Genomic DNA, 22,333 nt, shown 5'->3' with positions numbered 1-22,333 from the left:
CTAACATCATCATGCTGACAAAGTGAAAGGTCAGCTCTGTAGAAGCAGCGGAGGGTCTGGAGACCCCCCACATGATCATTAATGATCAGCATGACCGACGCTTCATGGGAAATCAATTAAGGACTTTGAATAAAACACGAAGGAGAAGCGTAAACATCACCATGCACTCATCAGAGGTGAGTAAGAAAACATTTGAACAGCTTTCATCTTTTCCTTTCAGATACTGCGCTCTGTAATCTTCTTGGCATTTGTCCGTACAAGATGTCCCCTGGGTGCATGTGGACAAACGATGTTTTGCAGAATGACATGCAACATGGATCACATGACCGCGGTCGTATTCTGGCAAAGAAGAATGGACTTTGAAGAGCAAAAAAAAAAAAAAAACCCAAAACAATGGCCCATTTGTCCTCCTCAGCATCTTCAACGCAAATGTGACTTCTGACAGGACAAATTGTCTCCATCAAATTCACAGTATTTACGGCGACCCGACTCACTGCATCAGCAGGTTTCAGACAGTCTGCTGGTAACTGTGGCGCACACAGACAAGTCTAGTCCTCGGCCTGGAGAGCAGAGTTGTAAACTACACTAACACAGTGACCTATAAATGTATAAGATCTACAGCTGACATTTAATAACTTCCTGTAGAAGAATGTCTCCTTACCTTACTGCACTGGCTCCGTGTGCGAGGATATCTCTGGGTGTGTGGCTGTTCCACCTGCCTGCTGTCACTGAGGATCTAGGGCATTTAGCGGAGTCAGGTGTCAGAGGCAGGGAAGGCTGCCTGTGTGTGTGTGTGTGTGTTTGTGTGAGAATGCTAGTGTACATAAGAATGGCAGAGCAAGTGTTCCATTATATTATAATTTGACTGAAATTTTAATTTCTCCCTGAAGGTGTCGACGTGTGCGGTGGACTGTGGACTGAGGCTGCAGCAGATGTGTGTCGGAGGGGAGCACCTATAAAGTTTGAGGGGCAGAGGTGTGTCGGTGGGCTTTAAGGGTAGCGTGCGTACAGAGTGAAGCAGGATGGGCGTTCTCCTGTGTCTGTTGGTGCTGCTGTGCTCAGAGGCACAAAGTGACACGTTGTTTCCCCGCCAGATAGCCGGCGCAGGAGAACAGAGTGGCATTCATCATTTCAAATGGCCCATGCACACAAAGCCACACATTGTCAATAACAGTAACCGTGAACGCACATATATGATCATAACGGCCTGTAACGTGACAAACCGCAACTGCTCTTTAACATCACTGACATTAATGTCCTCATTTCTGTCCACGGAGGCCGTGACCTCCACCCAAAACAATGATGTTTATTTCATATTTCACATGAATCTCATCTGGGATCCTAACAGCTGTGTGGACAACCACAGCATTAAAGCAAAAAAAAAAAAAAATGAGGCCAGACCCCCATTTCCCAGTGTTGGCAGCATCACACTGCAGTCTCAGAGAGATATGGTAATGATGGGGGATTTACCACCAACCTGGATGCTGCCTATATTATAGCAGTGTGGCACTTCAAAGACCGGCTGCTTTCTGACAGAAATAAAAACCTCTAGTGGAGCACCATGAATGTGCTTAAACACAGAGCCACAGCAGAGTCTTTCCTCAGACACCCTCAACAGGACAGGGCAGGAACAGACAGTGTGGCAAAACACTCCAAACCTACCATGTACATGTATCTGTGTATGGATCTCAGCACAATCATGATTTAGATTGGCTCGGATCAATTGCCCGTTTGTGAGCAAATTATTTTACACAACAAGCTGCCTTCATGGCAGAGTTACTATTGTAATACTGCTCACATCGAGAGGTACCACATGAGTGGATGTAAATGACAGGAGGCATTTACATCCATTCATGATCACGACAAGTGTCATGTCCAGGTAATGCTGATGTCATGACCTGTCCACGCTGGTCACTCCTAAAGATATCAGCATCCTTCAACATCAGTAAAATAATAACATGAAATAATTACTGCTTTGCTCTGAAACATGTCAAATCTCATTAGAATTACAACCTGTTCCACAGGAAGTAGATCTCTTTAGAAAAACAATCACCGTTATCTGTTAAATGAACAACATTTTCATCTTTAGATGATTTAAAAACTTCCAAATGTAATAAAGATTTTCAACATCTGACCTCTTCATCTACATGTTACGGTACTGTATAGTTCCAGGGTTATATACAGTTGCTGTCGTGACTATGTTTATGTATTGTTTTGATTGTTCTGCATTAGGATAAAGTCTAATCAGTTCTTATTCTTCCTTGTGTGATTTAAATCAAATCTATATTTTGTAATATTTTCAACCCGGATTAAAGGACATCTTTAATGCATCAATATTTACATATAAATGGCATGCTCCAACTGGATATTGTGAATTACTGAAATTATTTGGCAATATAGTACAGGATATTTCTGCAATGTTATGTATATTATATTAGGTGCTAAATCTTGATTTACCTATTGGACCCAAAGAGGTTAGAACCAGTGATTCCTGCACACCTCATAAAGACAGTCATTTTAAAAAAATTTGTTCTTTAAACAACAATCCAACTTTGGCAAAATTAGCTTTTTTTCTTAGTATTTACAACTGTAAAAACTTCAATTTGTCAGATTGTGATTATTGTTTTCATTTCACTGTTCACGCTGCATGGGTCACATGGTGCTGCCTTGATATTTATGGTGAGATAATACTGAAATACCGCTGCTAATGCTAACGCCTGATGATAAAACCTCAGCTTATACATAAAACATTTTTTCCTGAATAAAGGACGGTGATGATGAAGTCTTCATCCTGTTTCATTTCCTGTCCGAGTCTCAGGCCACACACAGGCCTGGGTGGCATGCCGTGGCTTAATATCCCATCATTACAGCATTAGCTCGACCATTTATTATTCATAGCTCACAGATGATACTACAGCAAAAAAAGGAGAGAGCAGTTTACTCACACCAGTTTACACACACTACTGTACAGTACAGCTGCGGTCCAGCCACCGTTTAGTCCTCATTATGTCTCATCTCAGAACTGCACGGACGCTAACATTGGTGCAGCACTGATTTAAGTTGAATGACCCATGAAAAAAAAAGAAAAGAAAATATATATAATCTAGTGCTGCACATTCAGGCCCACGACACACACACACACTCCACGGTCTACAGCCTGTGTGCATGGTTTCACAGCTGACATTTGACTGAGCTGTGTTCTGTCAGCAGCTCCAGTGAAAGATGACATCAACACAGACCTGAAGGCACGAGATCAATGCGTAACGGTTAATGGCAGATAATCTGCTGCCGCTGCCGTAACGGGGATTACAGTCTATTATTACAGTCTATTAAACGCAGCCTAAAAGACGAAAGGAGAACAAAGACGGGCTCTGTGTCTCCTCTCACACACCTCCACGAAAGAAGGTGAATTGTGTTCTTGATCAGATTATTTTGAATTTAAAAATAATAATAATAAAAAGAAATACAAATGTCTATTGACATCGGAATTTTCGCATTTCAATTCGGTTCAAAGCCCAAGCTCATTTTACACACGGATCCCCCGCCCCACCACCCCACACACACACACTTGCCTGTGTAGGATGAAGCAGCAGACGATGTGAGCAGGTCAATGAAGACCGTGAGGTGTGATACAGTGACAAGGTCATGCTGGTGAAAACGGACAACAATCATGGAAAAGAGAAGCAGTGAGAAAGAGAGGGGAAGGGTGAGGGAAGGGGAAAAAAAGAGCGACCTGCACCTTTTTGATGAAACGCAAGTCCTCTTGAGAAGAGCTCAGCTCCGACTGCTTCCACCCTTTTGTGTTGCTGATGCTGCGGGTGCACGACGGGGAGACGCATGCACCGAGCGCCAGCCTCGCACAGCTGCACGCGTGCGAGATGGAGACCTGAGGAAGGGAGGGAGGAGAGAGAGACAGTGAGAGAGATGGGAGGGTGTGGCTGGAGAAGAACAGTGAGAGGAGGCGGAGGAGCGTCCTGCAACCGAGCAGCAGCGGCGGCGGCAGCGGCAGCAGAAGCAGCGTGCCTTCTGGAACCGTAAAACACTGATAGAGAGAGTGTAGCCGGAAGACGACAACGCCACTGCCCTGGCAGTGATTTTTATTCTTTTATACACCTGCCCAGATAAATGGTTGATGGCTGCAGAGCTCTGCCCTCATGCTAGCAGTCACTATTACTGACCAATCATATTTACCTGACTTATTTTCCCATTTTGCTTTTCTTCTCTTTTTCCTACGGATGTGATTATAATTTACAAATAGTTGGCTTATTTTCTGTAAAGAAGATCTTGGATTGATGTTATAATTGGAAAAGTCAAATAACCTTTTAAGACACATTTAACAGGTATCTCCAACTTTTTATTGTTGTTATTAAATAATAGGCATTGTGTACAAAATCACAGAATCAATACACCCAGAGTGAAGTATGAACTAACACCATACGTAACTCCCCTCCACTAAACTAAAACCATGACTGTTTTATTAAAATGTTAATGTTTTATGTTAAATGTGCAGTCGTCTTCCTCTGGCATTTGTTGCCAACTATTAAACATTTCTGTTCAACTAGGGCATTAAAAGGACCAAACATTGAACACGTTATTACGTAGACAGCAACTTCAGAACCCATTTTATTATTAGTTATTATTATTGTTATTAGTTATTTTATTAATAGTCTTCAATATTTATGTTTTAATCTTATAAACATATCGATTTTTATCAATCAAATTATGTGTTTTGTCCGTCAATCTTATTATTATTTTTAAATAAAGTTTTCCCTAACCCCCATTTACTTCTTCCTGAGGTTGGGACTCAGCCTAGTGAAATAATATGAGGGTTTATTTTGAAGATTTCAACCGGAAGTATTCTAGACATTCCGCCTAATTTAAGTATCTGAAGTATTTAGTTGAAAAATATATAATGTATAAGAATATATCACCTATACAAATATACAGTATACTAATCTACAATAAAACAGTTTTTACTATGAAAAAAACTTAGAGGATTGAATTGTCTTATATTGACAGGTCGACCGGAAGTACCTGAATGACGCTGCGCAACTTTACGCAGTTTAAAAGTTAAGTATGGATACGTGGTAGAAAGCAGCGGATTTTTTTTCTTTACGTGGTTTCTTGCGTTAAACCCAGACACTAATAGGTGTCTAACAGACGACTAAGAGTCATCATGATGATTCCTCGGAAGCAGGAATACGGTATAAAGAGGAGCGGAGGAGCCCGCGGCGGTTCGGTCACACACTTGAGAACTCTGAACTCGGGCTCGGTTCGCCGCAGTTCAGCCGTGCTGCCGTCCGTACTTACGTTCCTGGTGATCGTAGCATCTGGAGGCCTGTTGCTCATGATAGAGAAAGGAATGCTCAACAGCATGGATACGCCTCCACCGAGGGGAAACGGCAGGCGTTTGGACGCCACCCGACAGAAAGGCGGTTCGGCCGCGGTGGACGTGGAGCTCCAGGTGAGCTGATGACCCTGACTCCAGACGAACTCCGCTGTTAAAAAAAAGAAAATCCAAATTCAAACGTTTCTACAGCATATAGAAAGTTGGATTAAATCACAGCTGTCCCTGCATCCGCTACCTATAGCGTGACAATAGACTCACGCGGTGTGTCTTTACGTACACGTATGATAGCAGCTAAATTAACTTTTGTAAAGTTGGTTTTAACGGATAAGGAAACTTAAATTAGTGTTTATGAAGTTAATTTGAATTCTTATGTATCAGGTAAATTCACAATATTATTTAGTCTTATTGGCCTGTGTAGTATTGTTTAGCTGGTTTGTTTAGTCTGACAAACTTCATTTGTTATTACAGTGTGGAAAGATAGATTTAGATTCAGACAACCTTTTATTCACACCAATCCCTAACTATTTGGTAGTGATTACATCAATTATTGTATTTTTATTTGTTATTAGAGACAATTTAAGGCTTTTATTGAAGATACAACATGCAAGCATTTCTTCTAAAATAGGAATCACAGCACTAAGACGGGAGGGTGTCGTGTTTCAGTAATCTGCTCCATCAGCCTTTCTCATATTTTCGTTTTTAATAAAGTGCTCTTGATGTTTCAGGGATAAAATTGATGACAAGGTTCCCCGTCTCTGGTAAATAAGTGATCATTTTTCAGTCATGGCTAATTCCTCCTCCCTACTTCTCCCTGGATTTAAGGTTAAGACAAAGGGATTAACAATACAGGTCTGATGTCATGTCTTTGCTTCCAGTCAGTGCAGTACCTCACCAGGCTACCAGCCAATCAAATTTTCAAGTCTCGGAGCAGCCAGTCCGTTTACAGTTTCCATTTGATTTTGTCACCAGATTTAGCAACTTTTTAGACTGGGTCAATTACTTAGACTAGAAAATTCCAGTCAGGAATGTTGAAGTATTATTCTCCCTTCTCAGTCCACTGTTGAAAACATAAACATGGAAGTATTGAGATACAACTGTAGAAGATATAACCTTTCAAAGAATGAGGACAGGGGATCGAGTGTTAGTGTGTGGCACGATAACTTGGTGTTATTTGTCATTTTCTGACTAACTAAAAATGTTCTAGTCTCACAAAATACTCTCAGGAAGAGTGGGACCAGTGGAAAACAGTCGGCATCATCAGTTTACCTTATAGAGCAGCTGTGATTCCCGGCCACTGTGTACTGTGAGAGATCATCAGATGTGCTGTGGCTGAGGCTGAATGAAAAGAGAAGTTTGTATGATTTTCAATGTGATGATTTTTCTCCACGTCTAGATCCTTCAGGAGATCCGGAACAGGACCATCAAGACCATGTGCAGCCAGAAGAACATGCCACACAGCATTTGGACTTTGACCCCTTTGCAGAGGAAGACGGTTCTGCAGCACATCCTGGTGAATGACGAGTACCACTTCCTCTACTGCTACGTCCCCAAAGTGGCTTGCTCCAACTGGAAGAGAGTTCTGAAGGTGCTGAACGGAGCACTGGAGAGTGTAGACGTCAGCATCAAGATGGACCACCGCAATGACCTAGTGTTTCTGTCATCTCTAAAACCTGAGGAGATACGTTACCGTCTCAAGCACTACTATAAATTCATGTTTGTGCGAGAACCCATGGAGCGACTGCTCTCTGCTTTCAGGAACAAGTTTGGAGAGATCGAGTCGTACAAAAAGAAATACGGCGTAGAGATCGTAAAGCGCTACAGGAAGGGCCACGCTAAAGACACGTCAGTAAAAGGGGATGACGTGACCTTTGCAGAATTTGTCCGTTACTTGCTGGATGAGGATGTAGAGCGTATGAACGAGCACTGGATGCCCGTGTACAACCTTTGTCAACCCTGTGCAGTGTCATACAACTTCATCGGTTCCTATGAGCACCTGGAAAGTGATGCCGAATTTGTGCTGCAACAGATCGGTGCGCCTCCTCATGTTCATTTCCCAGAAAGGCAAACGTGGTACAAGCCAGTCACCACAGAGACGTTACACTACTATCTGTGCAGTTTACCACAGAAGCTACTGAGGCAACTGCTGCCAAAGTACATTTTAGACTTTTCCCTCTTCACCTACCCTCTACCAAATACAACCACTGAACACTGTCGGCATTAGAAATGCACTGGCTGAAAGTTTTGAGTTTTTTAAATATATAAAAACCGGCTGTGTCTATGGCCATGGACAGCTGTCAGACTTTTACTTGAGATGTTCATTACAAATTTCCTTTTGTTGAAGATGTTCAGTCAGTGTCCTTTTGTGTTGTCAACTCAAAAATGTGACCAAAGGTGAATTGTTAAAGTTATAATTAGTATATAAGAATTTAAAAATCCTTTCATACTTGCAAAAAATATTCAGTAGGACACTCATTAGCCTGGGTTTAGGCCAGACTTGATTTTCAACACCACTGACTGGAATGCAGCCCCAAACTAGTACAGAGCTCTTTGTTTTACGTTTTGTTTGTTTTTTTTACATTCTTCCTTGATGCCATCTAAACTTTAGTTTTTAGAAGAAGAAAGAATTTTACATTGTTATGCACGTTTAATTGATTTAAGATGACCAATGACCTGGTATATTTTTATATTTATCTGATAGATAGATAACATTCTATTTATCTCTACATATATCTCTGTAGATGTCAGTCAGATTTTCTACAATTTGTGTTTTTGTTACATTCAACATAATTAACTTTTCCCCTCACACCAACATATACTCAACTCCAAAACCACTAAAGCTTGAGATCAGCTATAAAGAGGAAGTTAGCTAAATGGGTTACATGCACTGTTACTGTAAATTAATGGGGTCAAAGGCATTGGTGCAAATTAACTGTAAATAAGGTCAAATGACCAAGCTTTGTACTTTTCTCCCATGTCTTCATATAAACATGGGTGGAGTTTAAAGGTTAACTTCACTGGACATTCAGTGCTTTAGCAGGCTAAAACACACAAACACACACACACACCATGTCAACAAAGGGCTGTGGGGTTAAATCAGGTTTGATTCTTTTGTATGTTACAATCACAGCCTCCACACGCTTTTGTATTTACTTTGACTGTTGAATAAATTCTAGGCTTTGTGATGTAAGTCGCTGTGGTGTCTTAACCTTTGTATCACTTTATTTGTGATTGGTTTCATAATTTAGCATTGAGCAAACATAAAAAATACATTAACATTAAATGACCAGACACACGGAAGTTCAAAGTTCAGAAAAACCTTGAAACTGTCTGTCACATAATTCACTCACAAAGAATAAAACTGTTACTGTAGAGAGTATAGAGTTGATGACTGTACCAGACACTGACGAAGAGGATCCATCACAGAGCAGTTGGTTTTAGCAAACCGTTCAGTTCAGACAGTTCTAGGTTAGAAGTTGGCACTGTGGTGAATTTATTCCCTGGTTCATGAAGGATTTCACTTAATTCATAACCAGATCTAAGACTTTGAAGCACAGGCTTTAAGTGGTTTATGACTCACATGAAGACATCTTTACTCACTGACTGTAGAACCATGTCCCCGAAGACAAACTCGTTAAGTTTAACGGGCAGCAGATGTTAAAATTAGATCTGGTCTATGATGGTTTTGTTCTTTCACTGGTTTTTCAAACATCAAACAACCTCATCACATGTGTGGTGTTTTTCTGCTCATCTGCAAAGGTTTAATTGGATTAATTGTTGAGTGGTAATTAAATAAAAAAAAAACTATTTTATGTTCAACTGTCCGCTGACTTGTTGGTTGAGTGGTCAAGACTTCGCAGGACAGGGTGTTCTGAGGATATGTAACTAGGACCAGTGGAGAGGCTCAGGGGCGTTGAGGTTTGGAGTGATGAAAAAGACAAACCCTGTTTGCGCATTTCCTGGATCGCTCGTTCACTGTGGACAGAGAAAATGGAAAGAAGCCATGATGAATTGTGTTGACAATATTTTGTGACAACTGGATAAGAAAAATAGCCACACCTACTGATAGTACCTACTGTAGGTTCACATATGGTAACCCTTAAACAGTTTACCCAGTGTTGTGACAAATGTTTTCAGAACTCAGTTCAGTTTTACTCTTCTGTTGAATGGTCTAAAATGTACAGCACGTTGACAGTGTGGTGCCTCGACACCACGGTGAACATGGTTCGGTTTTTGCCCCAGCCTGTCTGGCACTTATGCAAAGTGAACATATGATATGCTAATTAGGCACTACATACCTAAAATACATGTTACCATGTGACTTATATTTGCATCAACAAGTAAGTGGGTTTACAGGGGGCTCTACTGTCTGTACATATTGTTATTTTAGATCTGCAACATTAGGCTACGTTTTTATATTTGATAATATTAGTACAAAATGATCAGAACAGTCATCCAAGGATCAAGGTCTTTCAATGGACTGCACTCTTTTTGTCCAGTTTAACATTCCTTTTTAATATTCCTTTCTCTTCAGTGCAAATGTAATTATTAATACATATTGAATTGACTTTGTGGAGCTTTGTTAGTATAGTCACAAAAATCTTAACTAATGTAATGTTTAAAGTCTGTCTGACTGCCATTTTACTGCAAGACCAATCCTCCCCTGCAGGGACACTAAAGAGATCTATATATTGGAGCAACAGCTTATAGGTCTGGAAAGTAGTTGAGCTCACCGTTCGAAACGTTCTGTGGTCAGCTGTCTTTTTAGAACGTCCATCTCAGTCTGCAGCTGGGACACTTTACCACGGAGTTGGGTCACTTCCCTCACATGCTCGGCACTAAAAGACACGCAAATTTTACTTTACATTTTTAAATCATCATTTATTTCAACTTTTACCAAATTATGTTTTTATACATGTGATCGTGATTTCTGTACATTTTGCTGTCAGCCAGGGTCAGTCGATCTCGGAGGATTTTCAGCTCGGATTCTCTCTCGCTGGCTGTTAAATGAGTGTGGAACTCCTTCTGCCGATTGGTGGACAGCAGTGTTTCAAGATTGCGCACAGTCAGCTTCTCACTCGCCAGCTGCTTCTTAAGTAGCTCCATCTCTGACCGAACATCCTCCAGCTCTCCTGTCATCTAAGAAAAGGAAGGTGACGATTAATCTACAGTGAAAGCAACATTTTCTAGTTATCATACAGGGTTTCAGTGTTGTGTAGGATTTGCCCAATGTGAATGAGGTACTGTTAAAAATATTAAGCGAAATAGAAGACAATGCTGGAAACATTCTTAACTGGATACTTTGCCTTATGAAAAGAATCAACCTGACGATCGGTGAGAGCAGAACTCACCCTCTCCAAGTCCATACTTCTGGAGGTGAGCTGACGTACAGTGAGCTCCTTGTCAGAGTCCAGTTTGACACACAGCTCCCTGACAGAAGCCACATCTGCCTGAAGACTTGCCTTCTCCTCCTGGGCTCTTTTCAACTTGTCTTCAAGTTGGGACATCCCTCGAACCAGGGAAGATACCTTAGCTTCATAGGCTTGGTAGGCCTGCGTTTGCTATGGAATACCACAAAATGAAAAATACATTTAAGAATTAAAAAAAAAGAAAAAACAACAAACTTTGACAGTAATTCTTCTTTCTACTTTTTAGCCACAAGTCTATTTTCCCCTGTTTCAGATCACATCTCACCTGACTGATTTCCCTCTCCTGCTGGGTGACTGTATTGGAGAGGTTCCTTCGTTCTGTGTCTGAAGAGAGAAGCTCCAGGCGGATAGAGTTGTTGAGACTTTCCACCTGACGCAGCTTTTGGTCCCGTTCCACCATCTCAGACTGAGCCATCCTGTACTGTTCCATCAAGTTCCTGTTCTCCTGCTCCTGCCAGTCAAACACTCTGTTAATTTGGTATGGGTGGCCAAACACATGAATGAAGTGTGTTTGCAGTTACAGTTGAGTCACCACCAGCGAGTGCCAGTAGTCACGCAGCAAATAAAACAGCTCGCCTTTGTGGCCATCAGCTTCTCAATTTTTGCCACTTCTGTGATGTAAGAGTGGACCCTCAGTTTCAGGTCGTCCTTCTCATGCATGGCCTGTTGCATCTCTACGTGTACAGCCTGATTAAAATTATACAAAATTAGTTGATACTTTACTCAATATATTTTGTTGTTGTTGTTGTTATGCAAAGGTTTCATTACGTACCTGGTTTTCTCTGGTCATTGTGACCAAGTCGTCTTTTAGTCTCCTGTTCTCTTGCACTGTGAGTTCCCTCTCTCTCCTGATTCCTGACAGCTCGTCCTGAGAGGCGTCCAGTTGTCTCCTCAGACTACTTATTTCTCTCTCTCGGCTTTTTAAAGCACCTTTTAGCTGACTGAAGAAGCACATTATGTTAGTGTTTAGTAAAAAACAACAACAAAAGAATAGTTGTGAGACAATGATTCTTACGTCAATGAATTGTTCAAGTTCACAACTGTTACTCTGGCATCTTTTAGGATGTTTTCCTGTGAAAATGCAGAGTAAATGACCAGCCATGACACAGAAGTGATTATAGTGATTTTTCTTTCCTGTTCACATATTTTTTGTAAATATTATTTTGACAGATTACCTTCTTAGTCAGCTCATCCTGGAGAGCAACCAGCTTTTCTGTCTTTTGGTCTACATCATCCTGCAGAGCATCCTTCTCTTTATCTATGGTGGAGATGGCCTTCTGAAGCGCTGAAATTTCCTCCTTGTGTTTTGGGCCGTACTTACTCATCTCCACTGAGACAGACAAAACAAATTCAGTCAACAAAAACACAGTGAGGGGAAAGAAACAACTGTCCCAAAATACAACAGCCTCAAACATGAAGCTAAAATCCACAGATTTTTACCTATTCTTTCTTCTAGTTTCTCAATTTGTTCATGGGCATCATGGAGCTCATTCATCTTCACTGAAAGCCTGTGCTTGGTGTCAGCAAGAGACTGTTCCATCTGTTGTTGAAGCAACCTACAAATGATAATAATAGCAATAACAACATCAAAAGAAATAAAAAAGTATATGAAAGGTTAGGGACATGTCATTTTTTCTATATATACTAATTTGTATCCTTAAAAAACTTTATTTACAAGTACAGAAACTGCGAATAATTTTTGCAATTAACCAAACACATGTTGTAATATAAATGTATATAAACTGTCAGTTAATCCACAACAATCTATTCACTGTTTCTACTGTGCAGGTACTTTTCTTTTGAAGGTGTTGAAGCTGCCATTCTTGTTTTGTTCTGTATTCTTTCTGTATTAATAGTATAGTATAGTATTATCATAATTACCAGGCAAATAAAATAAAATGTGTGTTTTTGAAAACAATGTTTCATCCTCTACAGATGCTAAGTCACTGCCATCCCCTTTTTATATTCATTAGAGTGGGTTTTAAGAAGGATTCATGAAGAGGAAGTTATACTGTGCCAGAATGTGGATGTCAAAAGAAAAACAAAGAAAAAGAAGCCAGGTCACTCTGGACTGCCACCAAGTTTGTCAGATGACAAGGACATTTATATGAGAGTTCCTCAGGTTATGACTTGGCACAAATAGAATGAAAGGAAAACTAAACTTTGTTACGATTATCAAAAGTTAAACCATAAAATCTACCTGTCAACAGGACAAATCTCAGTGGTTTCTGAAGAGTTTGCAGGAATCACTAAGTCATCACTGTGACATTACTATTATAATAACATCGTTTTAGATCCATGTATCCAGCACACACCTCAGCACAGCATTGCTCTCGTCTCTCTGCTGAACGGCCTCCTCTTGATTCTGGACCAGAGTAGCTGACTGCACCTTCAGCTCCTCTTCTACTGTTTTCCTACTCTCCTTCAACAGACTCACCTGTGAGTGTAGCTCCAGTTTCTCCTTCTCCAACTACACCAACAGAAAATAAGATTCAGAGGACAAAAAAGCTTTATAAAGAGCTCACTCTTGCCATTTGTTTTGCTATTTTAAATGAATAAACACAACACACTTACAAGTTTAACAGCATTCTCAAGGTCAAAGATTCTTTGGACATCAACATGTCTGTCTGTGAGAGCTGAAGTCTGGGTTATCTGCAAAATGTTTGGAAATATAACTGATGACAAGTCAATTCAACTGTTATATACACTATATATATTTTATTTCTTGACCTTCACCAACCTTTAACCTTTCAAACAGCGTGTCTTTTTCAATGCTCATCTGTTCAATTTTCATTTCTGCCTTTTTTAACTCATCCTGCAAAATTCGCAAATCAGCTGACTTCTTCATGCTTTGGCTCAGCTTCAAGTCCTCCTGGGCCTGAACAAAAAACAAACAGTGCTTCAACTTTCACCTGCATCTCTTTAAAAAATAAATTACATTAAAATTCACATCTGGTAATACAAGTATTTTGAATCTCACCTTTTTCATTTGAATCTTGAAATGGTCTCTTTCGGTGCAAAGAGCCTTGGCATTGTTTTGGATTTCCTCAACATGCTTCTCAAAGTCCAGGAGAGCCACCTTCAGCTCATCTCTTTCCTTCATCACACGAAACAGTTCTGCCTCTGAAGCACCTGCCTAATAATTTGCAGTAATAAAATTGTAATGTGAATTATTTTTCTGTCAATTTTGATGATAATGTTTTAAGATTTTTAAAAATGAATTGTGACAATTTTGTCAATATTTCTTACCCTTTTCACTTTGGACATTGGACTACATTTGGCTGAGCTACGACTTGGGCTCAACTCCAAGCCGCTGGCTCTTTTGTAGCGCTCGGCCTCCTGGCGATAAAAATCCCTCTCCTCCTCTAGACTCTTGACAAATGCATCTAGACGAGATGGGGAGCGTTCCCTTCCACAAATGCCATGTTTGACTCGCATTGTCTCCAGCTCCAGTACCAGTTCTTTTTCTAGACAATGACACATGACAATATTTGATCAGTTTAAGAAGTTGGAAGATTTCCAAAAACCAAGCTACAATAAACTGATGCTCACCAAATAACATCATTTTATCTAATTTATGCTGCAGCCTGATCTTATCTTCCTCCGTGCAATTCACCATTTCCTCCATTTTGCTATTTTGCTCCTTAAGGTCCACAAGCTGATCATGAAGACGTTTTTTTTCAAAGCCATCTATGGACTGTTCCTAAGGGCAAATAATTAAAAAAGGTGAGGTGAGTTGGTGGTAAGAGAAAACATAAGACAATAAGGACATTTCTTTTGGCAACGAACCTAATACCTTTCTTGTTTGTGAAACACTATCTTCCAAGTCTTGAATTATTTTCTGTTGTTTCTGAATTTCTTTCTGTTGAGGAAACAATGCAACATATTATTATACCCTCATTCCTGTCACATTTAAACTCATACACATGCACTGGAATGAAGGATATTTAAATTAATTTTCATTGTCTCACTTTGGCTTCTTGTAGTTCCACATGAGCCGTTTCCAACATGTGTTCTTTATCCATCTCTAGCTGTTTTGCCAGGTCATCAATGTGTGTAAGTTCTTCACACAGTTCTAGATTCTTCACAGACAGGTTCGCCACTTCCTCTGAGGCGTCTATCTTCTTCTGTTGCAGTTCATCTACTTTGTGCTTTAGGGTCCTGTTTGTCTCCTGCAGGTACTCAATCTGTGTAGCACAAGGTAGCAAGTAATGAGAAATAGATTGTTTCCAGTGGTGTTATTACATTTTTTTTTTACAATTAATTAAGAGACAACAAAACTTGCCTGGAGGTTAAGATGAGAAATCAGTTTCTCGTTGCTGACGTTCTGAGCCTCTAAAGAAATAACATCATGAGGTCGACCTCCGTGGAGAACATGATTCAGTCGCTTGATTTCTTTGTCCCTGTTTTCCACCTATTATGAAAAAAGGTCAACAGAAAAGCAACCCCATAAAACTGACCACTATGTTAATGTTCGACATGTTTAAATTGCATTTCAGTAGTCAAATAACTTATTACCTGTGTGTTTAAGTGCTTTGCATATTCCTCAGAGTTTTCCAGTTCCAGTTTGACTTTCAGAATTTCTTCCTGCAGCTCATTAATTCTACAACGTAAAAACAGCAGTCAGGTAAACACAAAAAGGTGTATGTAAGCATCTCCAGTTTAGGGGATTTATAAGTATACCAACCTCCTATCTGCTATCTGGAGTAGGTCAGCTATGTAGGGATCATCAGGCTGCAACACAGGGTAGGACGATGTTGATGAAGGCGGTAAGTGTTCGTCAATCTGCATTCTCTGACGTCTGAAAGGAATACTGTGTTTCTTCCCACCTGAATATCACGGTTAGGGACTGTTTTAAAAAATAATCTAATTTGATGTCCACAAAACATGTATATATTTAAATGAAGAAAGGTATACTAATAGCTGCAAGCGTAAACGTGACCTAAATATTTAATACAACTTGTGCATGTGAACCTGAACACCTTGGCATTTACCTGGAGTCTGCACTACGGCTTGCATGTTCTTTTCTTGCAACTGCTGAATACGCTCAGTTTTTGCCTTGCTGTCCTTCTCCAGGCAACGAACCTTGTGAACATACTGATTGTTTAAAAACTTCAGGTCAGATGTTTCATGGTCGAGTTTTCTGATGCGAGTCTTGAGCTCTGGAAAAATAAAAAAAGAAGAAAGTATTGTATTGTATAGTATTTCTATCCACAGTACAACAGCTAATCACATGATCATGAGTCATCATACAGTAGTCATCACTTTGACAGTTGCTATTGATACCATTTAATTTTGATCAGATTTCTTGGAATTGATTAAAAAAATTGACCAACATTTTAGACCTTAAACACAAAATCTAGTGTTGTTGTAAAGTTTGTGGTGGGACTTTGTGGTCATCCTCACTATTTACCTTTGGTAAGTCGATCCTTCTCCTCCTTTAGCTTCATAAGGTCAAGATGCAGCTCATTGTTCTCTCTGATCACCCGTGCATTCTCCGTCTTATATGGTTCTAGAACGGAATCAAGGTTCTGGCTTTCTTTCTCATTTTTCCCTGCTGACAGTTTGGCACTGCGAAGGCTCTCTGTTGTGTGAACCAAGTCACTGTAAAACAAAGGAAGATCTATTTTTTGGTACCATCCATTCATTAACAGCCACTGACCAGTATAGGTATATGCAGAGCTATGAATTTGGTCCTGATGTCAATGAATGAAACGTGAGCAAAACCATTTTAAAGGCATGGGGTGGCGTTTGAACCAGTGTGAAATTGTGTTTGTATGTGTGTTTCACCTGAACAGCTTCTCCACCAATGGCAGCGACTCTATTGCTAGTGGCTGTCGGTAACCCAACTGATCCAGACGTTTCCTTAAGTTAATGTACTTCCTCTCTGCGTTGCTCGCCATGGCTTTGATGTGGCACTAAACTTATAATAGCATAATATGGCATTCGCATTAACCGGCAAACCAAGACACTATTACTGAAGTCCTGCGTTACTTACAAACATTATAAATCTCCAATTATAGTAATGTTTAGTTAAACTAGCTAACATGTTTGCTGTAGCTAATAAACAAAATTTAGCATTCTGTGCATTTATCATGAACTACACATTAACCGGGTCTTATATGCCCCACTAACCTACTTCCACGTCACAGTTTAGCTATTGTAAACCAATAACGCAGCATTTCGAGGAACGTACGGTTGACAGTAACGGTAGCTTTCGTTAGCTTTACCAACGTCAACTCCACACTACATCTTCGACTTACGACGAACAAAAAAGAATAGTGTCCATTAAATTATTCCATTTGCAGTCGGGTATAATCACAAAATATACTACTTCGAGAGTATGTGTTTCCCCGTAGAGTTTGAAAGAAGCGCCGTTTATCTCGAGCTTGGATTCGTCGCTATGGAAGTAGATGAGACACACAGTCAAACCTCCGTGGCGGCTTGTTTTGTAAACCTCGGTGCCCGCACATTTACTGAGGGCGGGGTTGCCATAGTTTAGAGGACTCGTTTTGTGCGTTTTTTTAAAAAAGAAATAATGATTTTAATATGTACATATCCGCCCAACTATCAAACACGATAAAGACATTTTCAAATTACCATAAACATTATTAAGATTAAAATGTAAACGCGCTCCAAATTACATTTTCAACACTGCACTTTGACAAAAAATGTGTATTTTAGGGTATAATTCTATATTGTTTAACAGTCAGTCAGAGCCTTACAATAAAAGGCTGACACAGCTCTGGACCACACCACATAAGACCTAAACCAATATTGATCTGTAGGATGTACTGCAGTGTTTAAACATATTTAAACAATTCATTGTGTGTGCAGCAATTTAATAAATCCAATTAATTATTTTTAATTGTTAACATATATGGTGCTTTCAGTTTTCATTCATAAATCATTAAGTCCAGCATTTAAAGGGGCAGTGGTGGTCCCAAGTCCACTTGACTTGGGTCCTGAAGGATTCAGGTTCAAGTCCACCAGCTGCCAAGTTACCATTGAGGTGCTCTGAGCAGGGCACTGTCCCCACACACTGGCCCCCGGGCGCCTAAAGCTGCCCACTGTTCACTTTGGTGATGGGTTGACATTTCGTTGTGTGCTGTGTCACAATGACAAGTAGTTCACGTTCCTTGAAGGTTGACATATGCAAATTTATTATGTACGTATGGCATGGAGAAATAAAAGTAAAATGCAAAAAATATTTAGTGCAGAGTTCTTCTGTCTTCAAAACAGGAACAAACTCAATGTAGAGATATCTGCATCACTGGGCAATGTACACATTTCATTAAAACAAACACAGAGAAAGTTTTTTAACATTTGAAAAGCTTGTTAGAAGCTTGTGTTCAGCAAGTATGAAGCAGTAGTGAATTACTAAATTCCAGTGCATTACAGAAGAACTAATGAGACTGGGCAATGCTAGAGAAGTACTCCAGCATGTCCTGTATGGTAAACTCCATGGTTATACTAGATCCAGGATAGCACCTGCCAATCAAATCTTCAAAGTGCTTGTACTGCCGTATGAACTCATCTTGCATGGAGTGCCACACCACCTAAATGAAACAAGAGAACAATAACAAGGGGTTTAAATGCAGTGTAAAGAATGTGTCACTACAGACCAATTTGTTCTCCTGAGACTTGGAATTTCTCACCTGAAGCAGACTCTCCTCCTCACACAAGTGCTTATCTACCTTCTTGTAAAGGTTGTCTAGCCCCTTTTTCACCTCTTTGCCAGGATACTCCTTTATTACTTTGCGGAGCTCTTGTTTGTTAAAGGCCAGCTGGTAGCTCACCTCCTCCTCACGAACACCCTGAGCTACGCGTGCCTCTACTCCTTCAAAGAAATGCTGCAACAGAGTGGAAAATAAACACCATGAAAGCTAAATTTAAAGGTCAATAGAGTAACTGTGTTCCTCTTACATTAAGTTTTTCCAGTGGCTGTCCCAGGGAGTTGATGACGTAGGACTGCAGATGGTCGGTGTATTTGTGCTTCGCTTCCCGTCTCTCTGTGTCTAAGCAGGAGATCTTTAGACGTGACAGTGTGGAAAAGATGTGGTGGAAATTCTCCATCATCACAACGTCTCGAGGAGTCTTCTGGCTTTCGCTGGCCACCTTTTCCACTGGAGAAGCAGTCATCTAAGAACTTGAAATGTTCGACAAAACAGCCAGTCTCTGTTGTTAGGATAATAAGTGGTCTTACCATTCACGAAGACAGCCCTTATAAGTTTGACATAAGCTTTGTCCAGATCACCGCGACGTTCTGCATTACGAAAGATGGTTTCAGCTAGCTCTGCAAAGTCCTCAAATCCAACCACAAAAGCTAGAATACCGACTTTGCTTTTCTTTGAAATCTTAACTTCCTCCATTTGTCTGATTTGACCAGACTGCAAAAAAGGAGAATTATTTTTACTTAGGGATCCATATATTTTTTACTATATATTGACAAATATGAAAAGAGGATTCGACTTACAATGCATTTGTCAAAGTTCCGTTTGACAGTGACCAGTACATTTCCCAGCGTAGTGCTAAGGAACGAGGCCGGGTCGACATTTTCAGCCGTCCACACATGGTGACTCATCTTCACCAGCATATACAGAGAATTAAAGCTGTCAATCTTGTCACCAAGTGCAATGAGACTGTTGAGCTCCGTCTCAATGCTCTGGAAGATTTTATTCATCATCAGTCGCACCAGATCTTTCCTTTAGACAAAATATGATTTTGTTAAAGGCTGCTGAGAGTGGGTGAATATACACTGGTGCACAGAAAACATTTGGCTCTGAGAATTGGTAATATTTGTAGTCGATCTGGGAGTACGTAATGTTAGTACTCACTCTGATGAAAAGGACTGTCTGTGTTCTGTCTGTGGAGGCTGTCTTGATGGAATTCCTCCATCTGATTCCTCTGCTTCAGGCTGTGAGGACACCGGACAACAAACATAACATATCCAATTGAATGTGTGCTACTGGTCCATCAACACATTTGAAGAGGAGAAGCCATTTGTTGTTCCACTTATTCTACAGCTAATTGCAGTGATGCGATCATAGACCCACCTGAGCAAGTGGAGGTGAAACTGTTTGATGCTGTTGCAGTTTAAAGAACTTGCTGATGAAGTCTTGTTCTGCGAGGCAGAGAGGCTCCAGCTCACTGAGGACTTGCTCAAATATCTGCACGCAAGAAAAAAAACCCAAAATACAATATTTGTGTCACAGTACAGAAAATTACATCACCTATTTATTTCAATTATAAAATCCACCAACAATGCTACCTTGTCAAACTTGGTTCTGTCAGCAACATCCAGGTCAGAAGCAGACATGTTGCCCATGTCCAGCAGTGAGGAAGACTGGGAGCGCCGACTGTTTGAGGTCTGCACTGTCAGTTTGTTAAGGCTGGAGGTGGATCCTGTCAGCTTCCCAGAGCTGCCATGAAGGCCTAAGAAAGCACAGTAAACACTGTTAAACCAAGTTTTTAGAGATAGCATTGCAAGTGCTGATATTAAGAAACTATGTGGATACAAACATAAAAAGGCTGGTAAACAATGATATATAATATAGAAGGAGCTTGAGAAACTTTAGGTGAAATAATAGCTGTTTGGATAATGAAAATCTTTATCCAGACTTAGTCATACTTACTTTCTGTTTCCTGTTTGAGTGCACTTTCTTTCCGCGGAAGCGTAGCTGCAGCCAGTTAACAAGGGCAGGCATCAAAGACAGAGACAGGTTAGGCTTAAAAACATGCAGCATGGAAGAAGTGAGGCTTGATGTTAGACGTACAAAGTTACACTGCTGCTGACATGCAATTGCATTAGCTTCAGACAAACCTTTGGAAAATATGTTTTTTTCCAAAAATGTTAACACAGAGTGAGAAAAGCTGCGTTCAGTAAATATATCAAAACAACGGACGACCTCAGAGTACTATCAAAATACCAAAGAGTACAGAATTTGTTTTGTGCAAACAGAAGTTGAAATGTTAATAAAGTAAAACAAAGAGCAAGACTGAGAATATACATTCATACTGGAAATAAAAATGAGCTTTAGAAATGTGTTTTTTGGTAACTGTGCAGTAAATAGAAGGGCAAAGGTGGTTTATTTTTAGATAAAGAATATTTCATTTACAGCTGTATAACAGAGTAATGCAAATATTGTATAGAAACAATCCAACAAATGAAGAGAGAGATCCCTTTCCTACAACAAAACTGTACCTGAAAATCACCAAAACATTTTTTTAACACTGTTAAACAGGGACAACAGACTCGTATCCAAAGTGACAGCTCTTACCAAACTTTCCCTTCGCCTCCTTGGTGGTGCCGGCCATTTTTGTCTTGGCAACCTCGAAAAAGTCTTTGATTTCTCTTTCATACAGTCTGCTCATATAGTCCACGTAGGTCTAAAACAGATAATGTGCTTACCTATATTAAATATGTATATATTTGAAATCATGCATTTCTCAAGTAGTAGCAGATGAGAATTTCAAACGAGACTACAGGCAACGGTAAACGTCACATGTATGAATAAAACCCCCAATATCCAAACTACTCCACACTGACTAAACACATTCAACACTTCTTAAAGTCACACCTAAAAACACAACAGATTTATACATGAAATTGACTGACCCTCGACAAGCCTTCGTACTTCTCCCTGTGAGTATTCTTTAGCCACTCCATGAGCTTGGCGTAGCGCAGCAGGTCTCTGTGTAGGGGGCTGTGTTTGGGCAGAGTCAGTTCTGCTGTGTTCTGTGACAGGGTGGAGCTCTGGTCATGGCCCTGGATGATGGAGTCAGGAGTGAGAAGAAAAAGTTGCTTTTCATCAATTTGACAAGTTAATATAGACAATGTCAAAACTCAAATATCTCACTTTCTTTGTCACAAACACACTTTGCACTGAGAGCTTATCTCGCTTTGTAACATAAACACGAGAACAGGATACATTTCCATAAATTAGCAAATATTGTTATTTTTAAGGTTAAGCAAGAAAGAAATCTTTAAAAAAAACAAAAACACATGACTCCTCTTGCCACATGGATAACCTCTTCACTTCCTCTGGCTTATTAAGGCTCTAGTGCTTTAACCAGGGGACATGCACCAAGAGCAGACAGGCACAGGTAGTAATGGTTTTATGTCATCTCTTGCAACCAAGCCATGTTAGCACCTAAACATAAACATCCTTAGCTCAGTGCAGATCGTTGGTGAAGAAGGAAACAGATCAATGGCGTTCCTTTACCCATGACCTCACATGTGAGATGTCTGGATGTTAGAAACATTCCATGCAAGAAATGATGGAAGGCTTTGGTGTTTCAAGTTGTTGGGAATGATGTGAGCAGAGTCAGTTGTTAGAGAAGGAGGGGAGTGCTGCGGCTGCTGTGAGGGTACTCACGGGAAGTGATAGACAGGAAGACCTATAGAACTGAGGGATGGTCATTTTGAAGTGACTGAAGTGGTTGAACTGACACAGAGACAGAGAACAGAGCGGGATGATTCAGAGCCGAGATTAGGAGGAACACGTGTGGAAGGAAACAAAGGAGTGAAGCCCAAAAGATCAGCTAAACAGCGAGA

At 40.2% G+C, this 22,333-nt stretch overlaps 4 protein-coding genes across 15 annotated transcripts in view; 1 reads left to right on the top strand and 3 right to left on the bottom strand.

Moving 5' to 3' along the window:
• cracd (capping protein inhibiting regulator of actin dynamics) overlaps positions 1 to 4,192 on the bottom strand; it is a 16,269-nt gene extending 12,077 nt beyond the window's left edge. Inside the window, exon 1 of one of the 2 annotated variants that reach the window (XM_025054176.1) lies at positions 3,740 to 4,192. In XM_025054176.1, the coding sequence (XP_024909944.1) occupies positions 3,740 to 3,839 (100 nt within the window). In that variant the 5' untranslated portion in view covers positions 3,840 to 4,192. Of the gene's footprint in view, positions 1 to 661; positions 1,348 to 3,739 lie in introns of those variants that run through there. The other variant, XM_025054177.1, reaches the window with a different exon arrangement.
• Positions 4,193 to 5,048: 856 nt separating this feature from the next.
• Positions 5,049 to 8,537, top strand: chst14 (carbohydrate (N-acetylgalactosamine 4-0) sulfotransferase 14). The gene is made up of 2 exons (XM_008307173.3): positions 5,049 to 5,464; positions 6,744 to 8,537. Exons 1-2 carry the CDS (start codon positions 5,177 to 5,179, stop codon positions 7,569 to 7,571), a joined length of 1,116 nt encoding a protein of 371 aa, XP_008305395.1. The 5' UTR covers positions 5,049 to 5,176; the 3' UTR covers positions 7,572 to 8,537.
• cep135 (centrosomal protein 135) lies at positions 8,525 to 17,785 on the bottom strand. 4 transcript variants are annotated; one of them, XM_008307169.3, is made up of 25 exons: positions 16,912 to 17,785; positions 16,567 to 16,699; positions 16,190 to 16,380; positions 15,771 to 15,938; positions 15,464 to 15,605; positions 15,295 to 15,379; positions 15,062 to 15,190; positions 14,748 to 14,963; positions 14,573 to 14,638; positions 14,329 to 14,479; positions 14,026 to 14,243; positions 13,757 to 13,912; positions 13,517 to 13,654; positions 13,351 to 13,428; positions 13,092 to 13,246; positions 12,217 to 12,332; positions 11,952 to 12,106; positions 11,792 to 11,847; positions 11,549 to 11,717; positions 11,353 to 11,463; positions 11,042 to 11,227; positions 10,699 to 10,908; positions 10,263 to 10,486; positions 10,081 to 10,185; positions 8,525 to 9,322 (listed from the first exon to the last, which is right to left on the bottom strand). In XM_008307169.3, exons 2-25 carry the CDS (start codon positions 16,677 to 16,679, stop codon positions 9,163 to 9,165), a joined length of 3,498 nt encoding a protein of 1,165 aa, XP_008305391.1. In that variant the 5' UTR covers positions 16,680 to 16,699; positions 16,912 to 17,785; the 3' UTR covers positions 8,525 to 9,162. The 4 variants fall into 4 exon arrangements, with proteins under 4 accessions (XP_008305391.1, XP_016886437.1, XP_008305392.1 ...); XM_017030948.2 differs by having other exon boundaries at positions 17,111 to 17,245; XM_008307170.3 differs by having other exon boundaries at positions 11,042 to 11,221; positions 16,567 to 17,785.
• A 130-nt stretch (positions 17,786 to 17,915) lies between these two features.
• Positions 17,916 to 22,333, bottom strand: part of exoc1 (exocyst complex component 1) — a 7,979-nt gene continuing 3,561 nt past the window's right edge. For 3 of the 8 annotated variants that reach the window (XM_025052749.1, XM_025052752.1, XM_025052757.1), the window contains 12 exons: positions 22,155 to 22,223; positions 21,395 to 21,544; positions 21,057 to 21,165; positions 20,412 to 20,456; positions 20,048 to 20,211; positions 19,833 to 19,946; positions 19,614 to 19,693; positions 19,253 to 19,481; positions 18,983 to 19,166; positions 18,703 to 18,902; positions 18,435 to 18,629; positions 17,916 to 18,335 (listed from right to left, as the gene is read on the bottom strand). In XM_025052749.1, the coding sequence (XP_024908517.1) occupies positions 18,183 to 18,335; positions 18,435 to 18,629; positions 18,703 to 18,902; positions 18,983 to 19,166; positions 19,253 to 19,481; positions 19,614 to 19,693; positions 19,833 to 19,946; positions 20,048 to 20,211; positions 20,412 to 20,456; positions 21,057 to 21,165; positions 21,395 to 21,544; positions 22,155 to 22,223 (1,692 nt within the window). In that variant the 3' untranslated portion in view covers positions 17,916 to 18,182. The remainder of the gene's footprint in view (positions 18,336 to 18,434; positions 18,630 to 18,702; positions 18,903 to 18,982; positions 19,167 to 19,252; positions 19,482 to 19,613; positions 19,694 to 19,832; positions 19,947 to 20,047; positions 20,212 to 20,411; positions 20,457 to 21,056; positions 21,166 to 21,394; positions 21,545 to 22,154; positions 22,224 to 22,333) is intronic. The other 5 variants (XM_017031359.2, XM_008307175.3, XM_017031360.2 and 2 more) reach the window with 3 other exon arrangements.

This window comes from Cynoglossus semilaevis, chromosome 2 (genome assembly GCF_000523025.1).
Source record: "Cynoglossus semilaevis isolate Cse_v1.0 chromosome 2, Cse_v1.0, whole genome shotgun sequence".
Lineage (NCBI taxonomy): Eukaryota > Metazoa > Chordata > Actinopteri > Pleuronectiformes > Cynoglossidae > Cynoglossus > Cynoglossus semilaevis.
The sequence above is the reverse complement of the archived record's forward strand: the minus strand, read 5'-3'. Positions and strand labels throughout refer to the sequence as shown.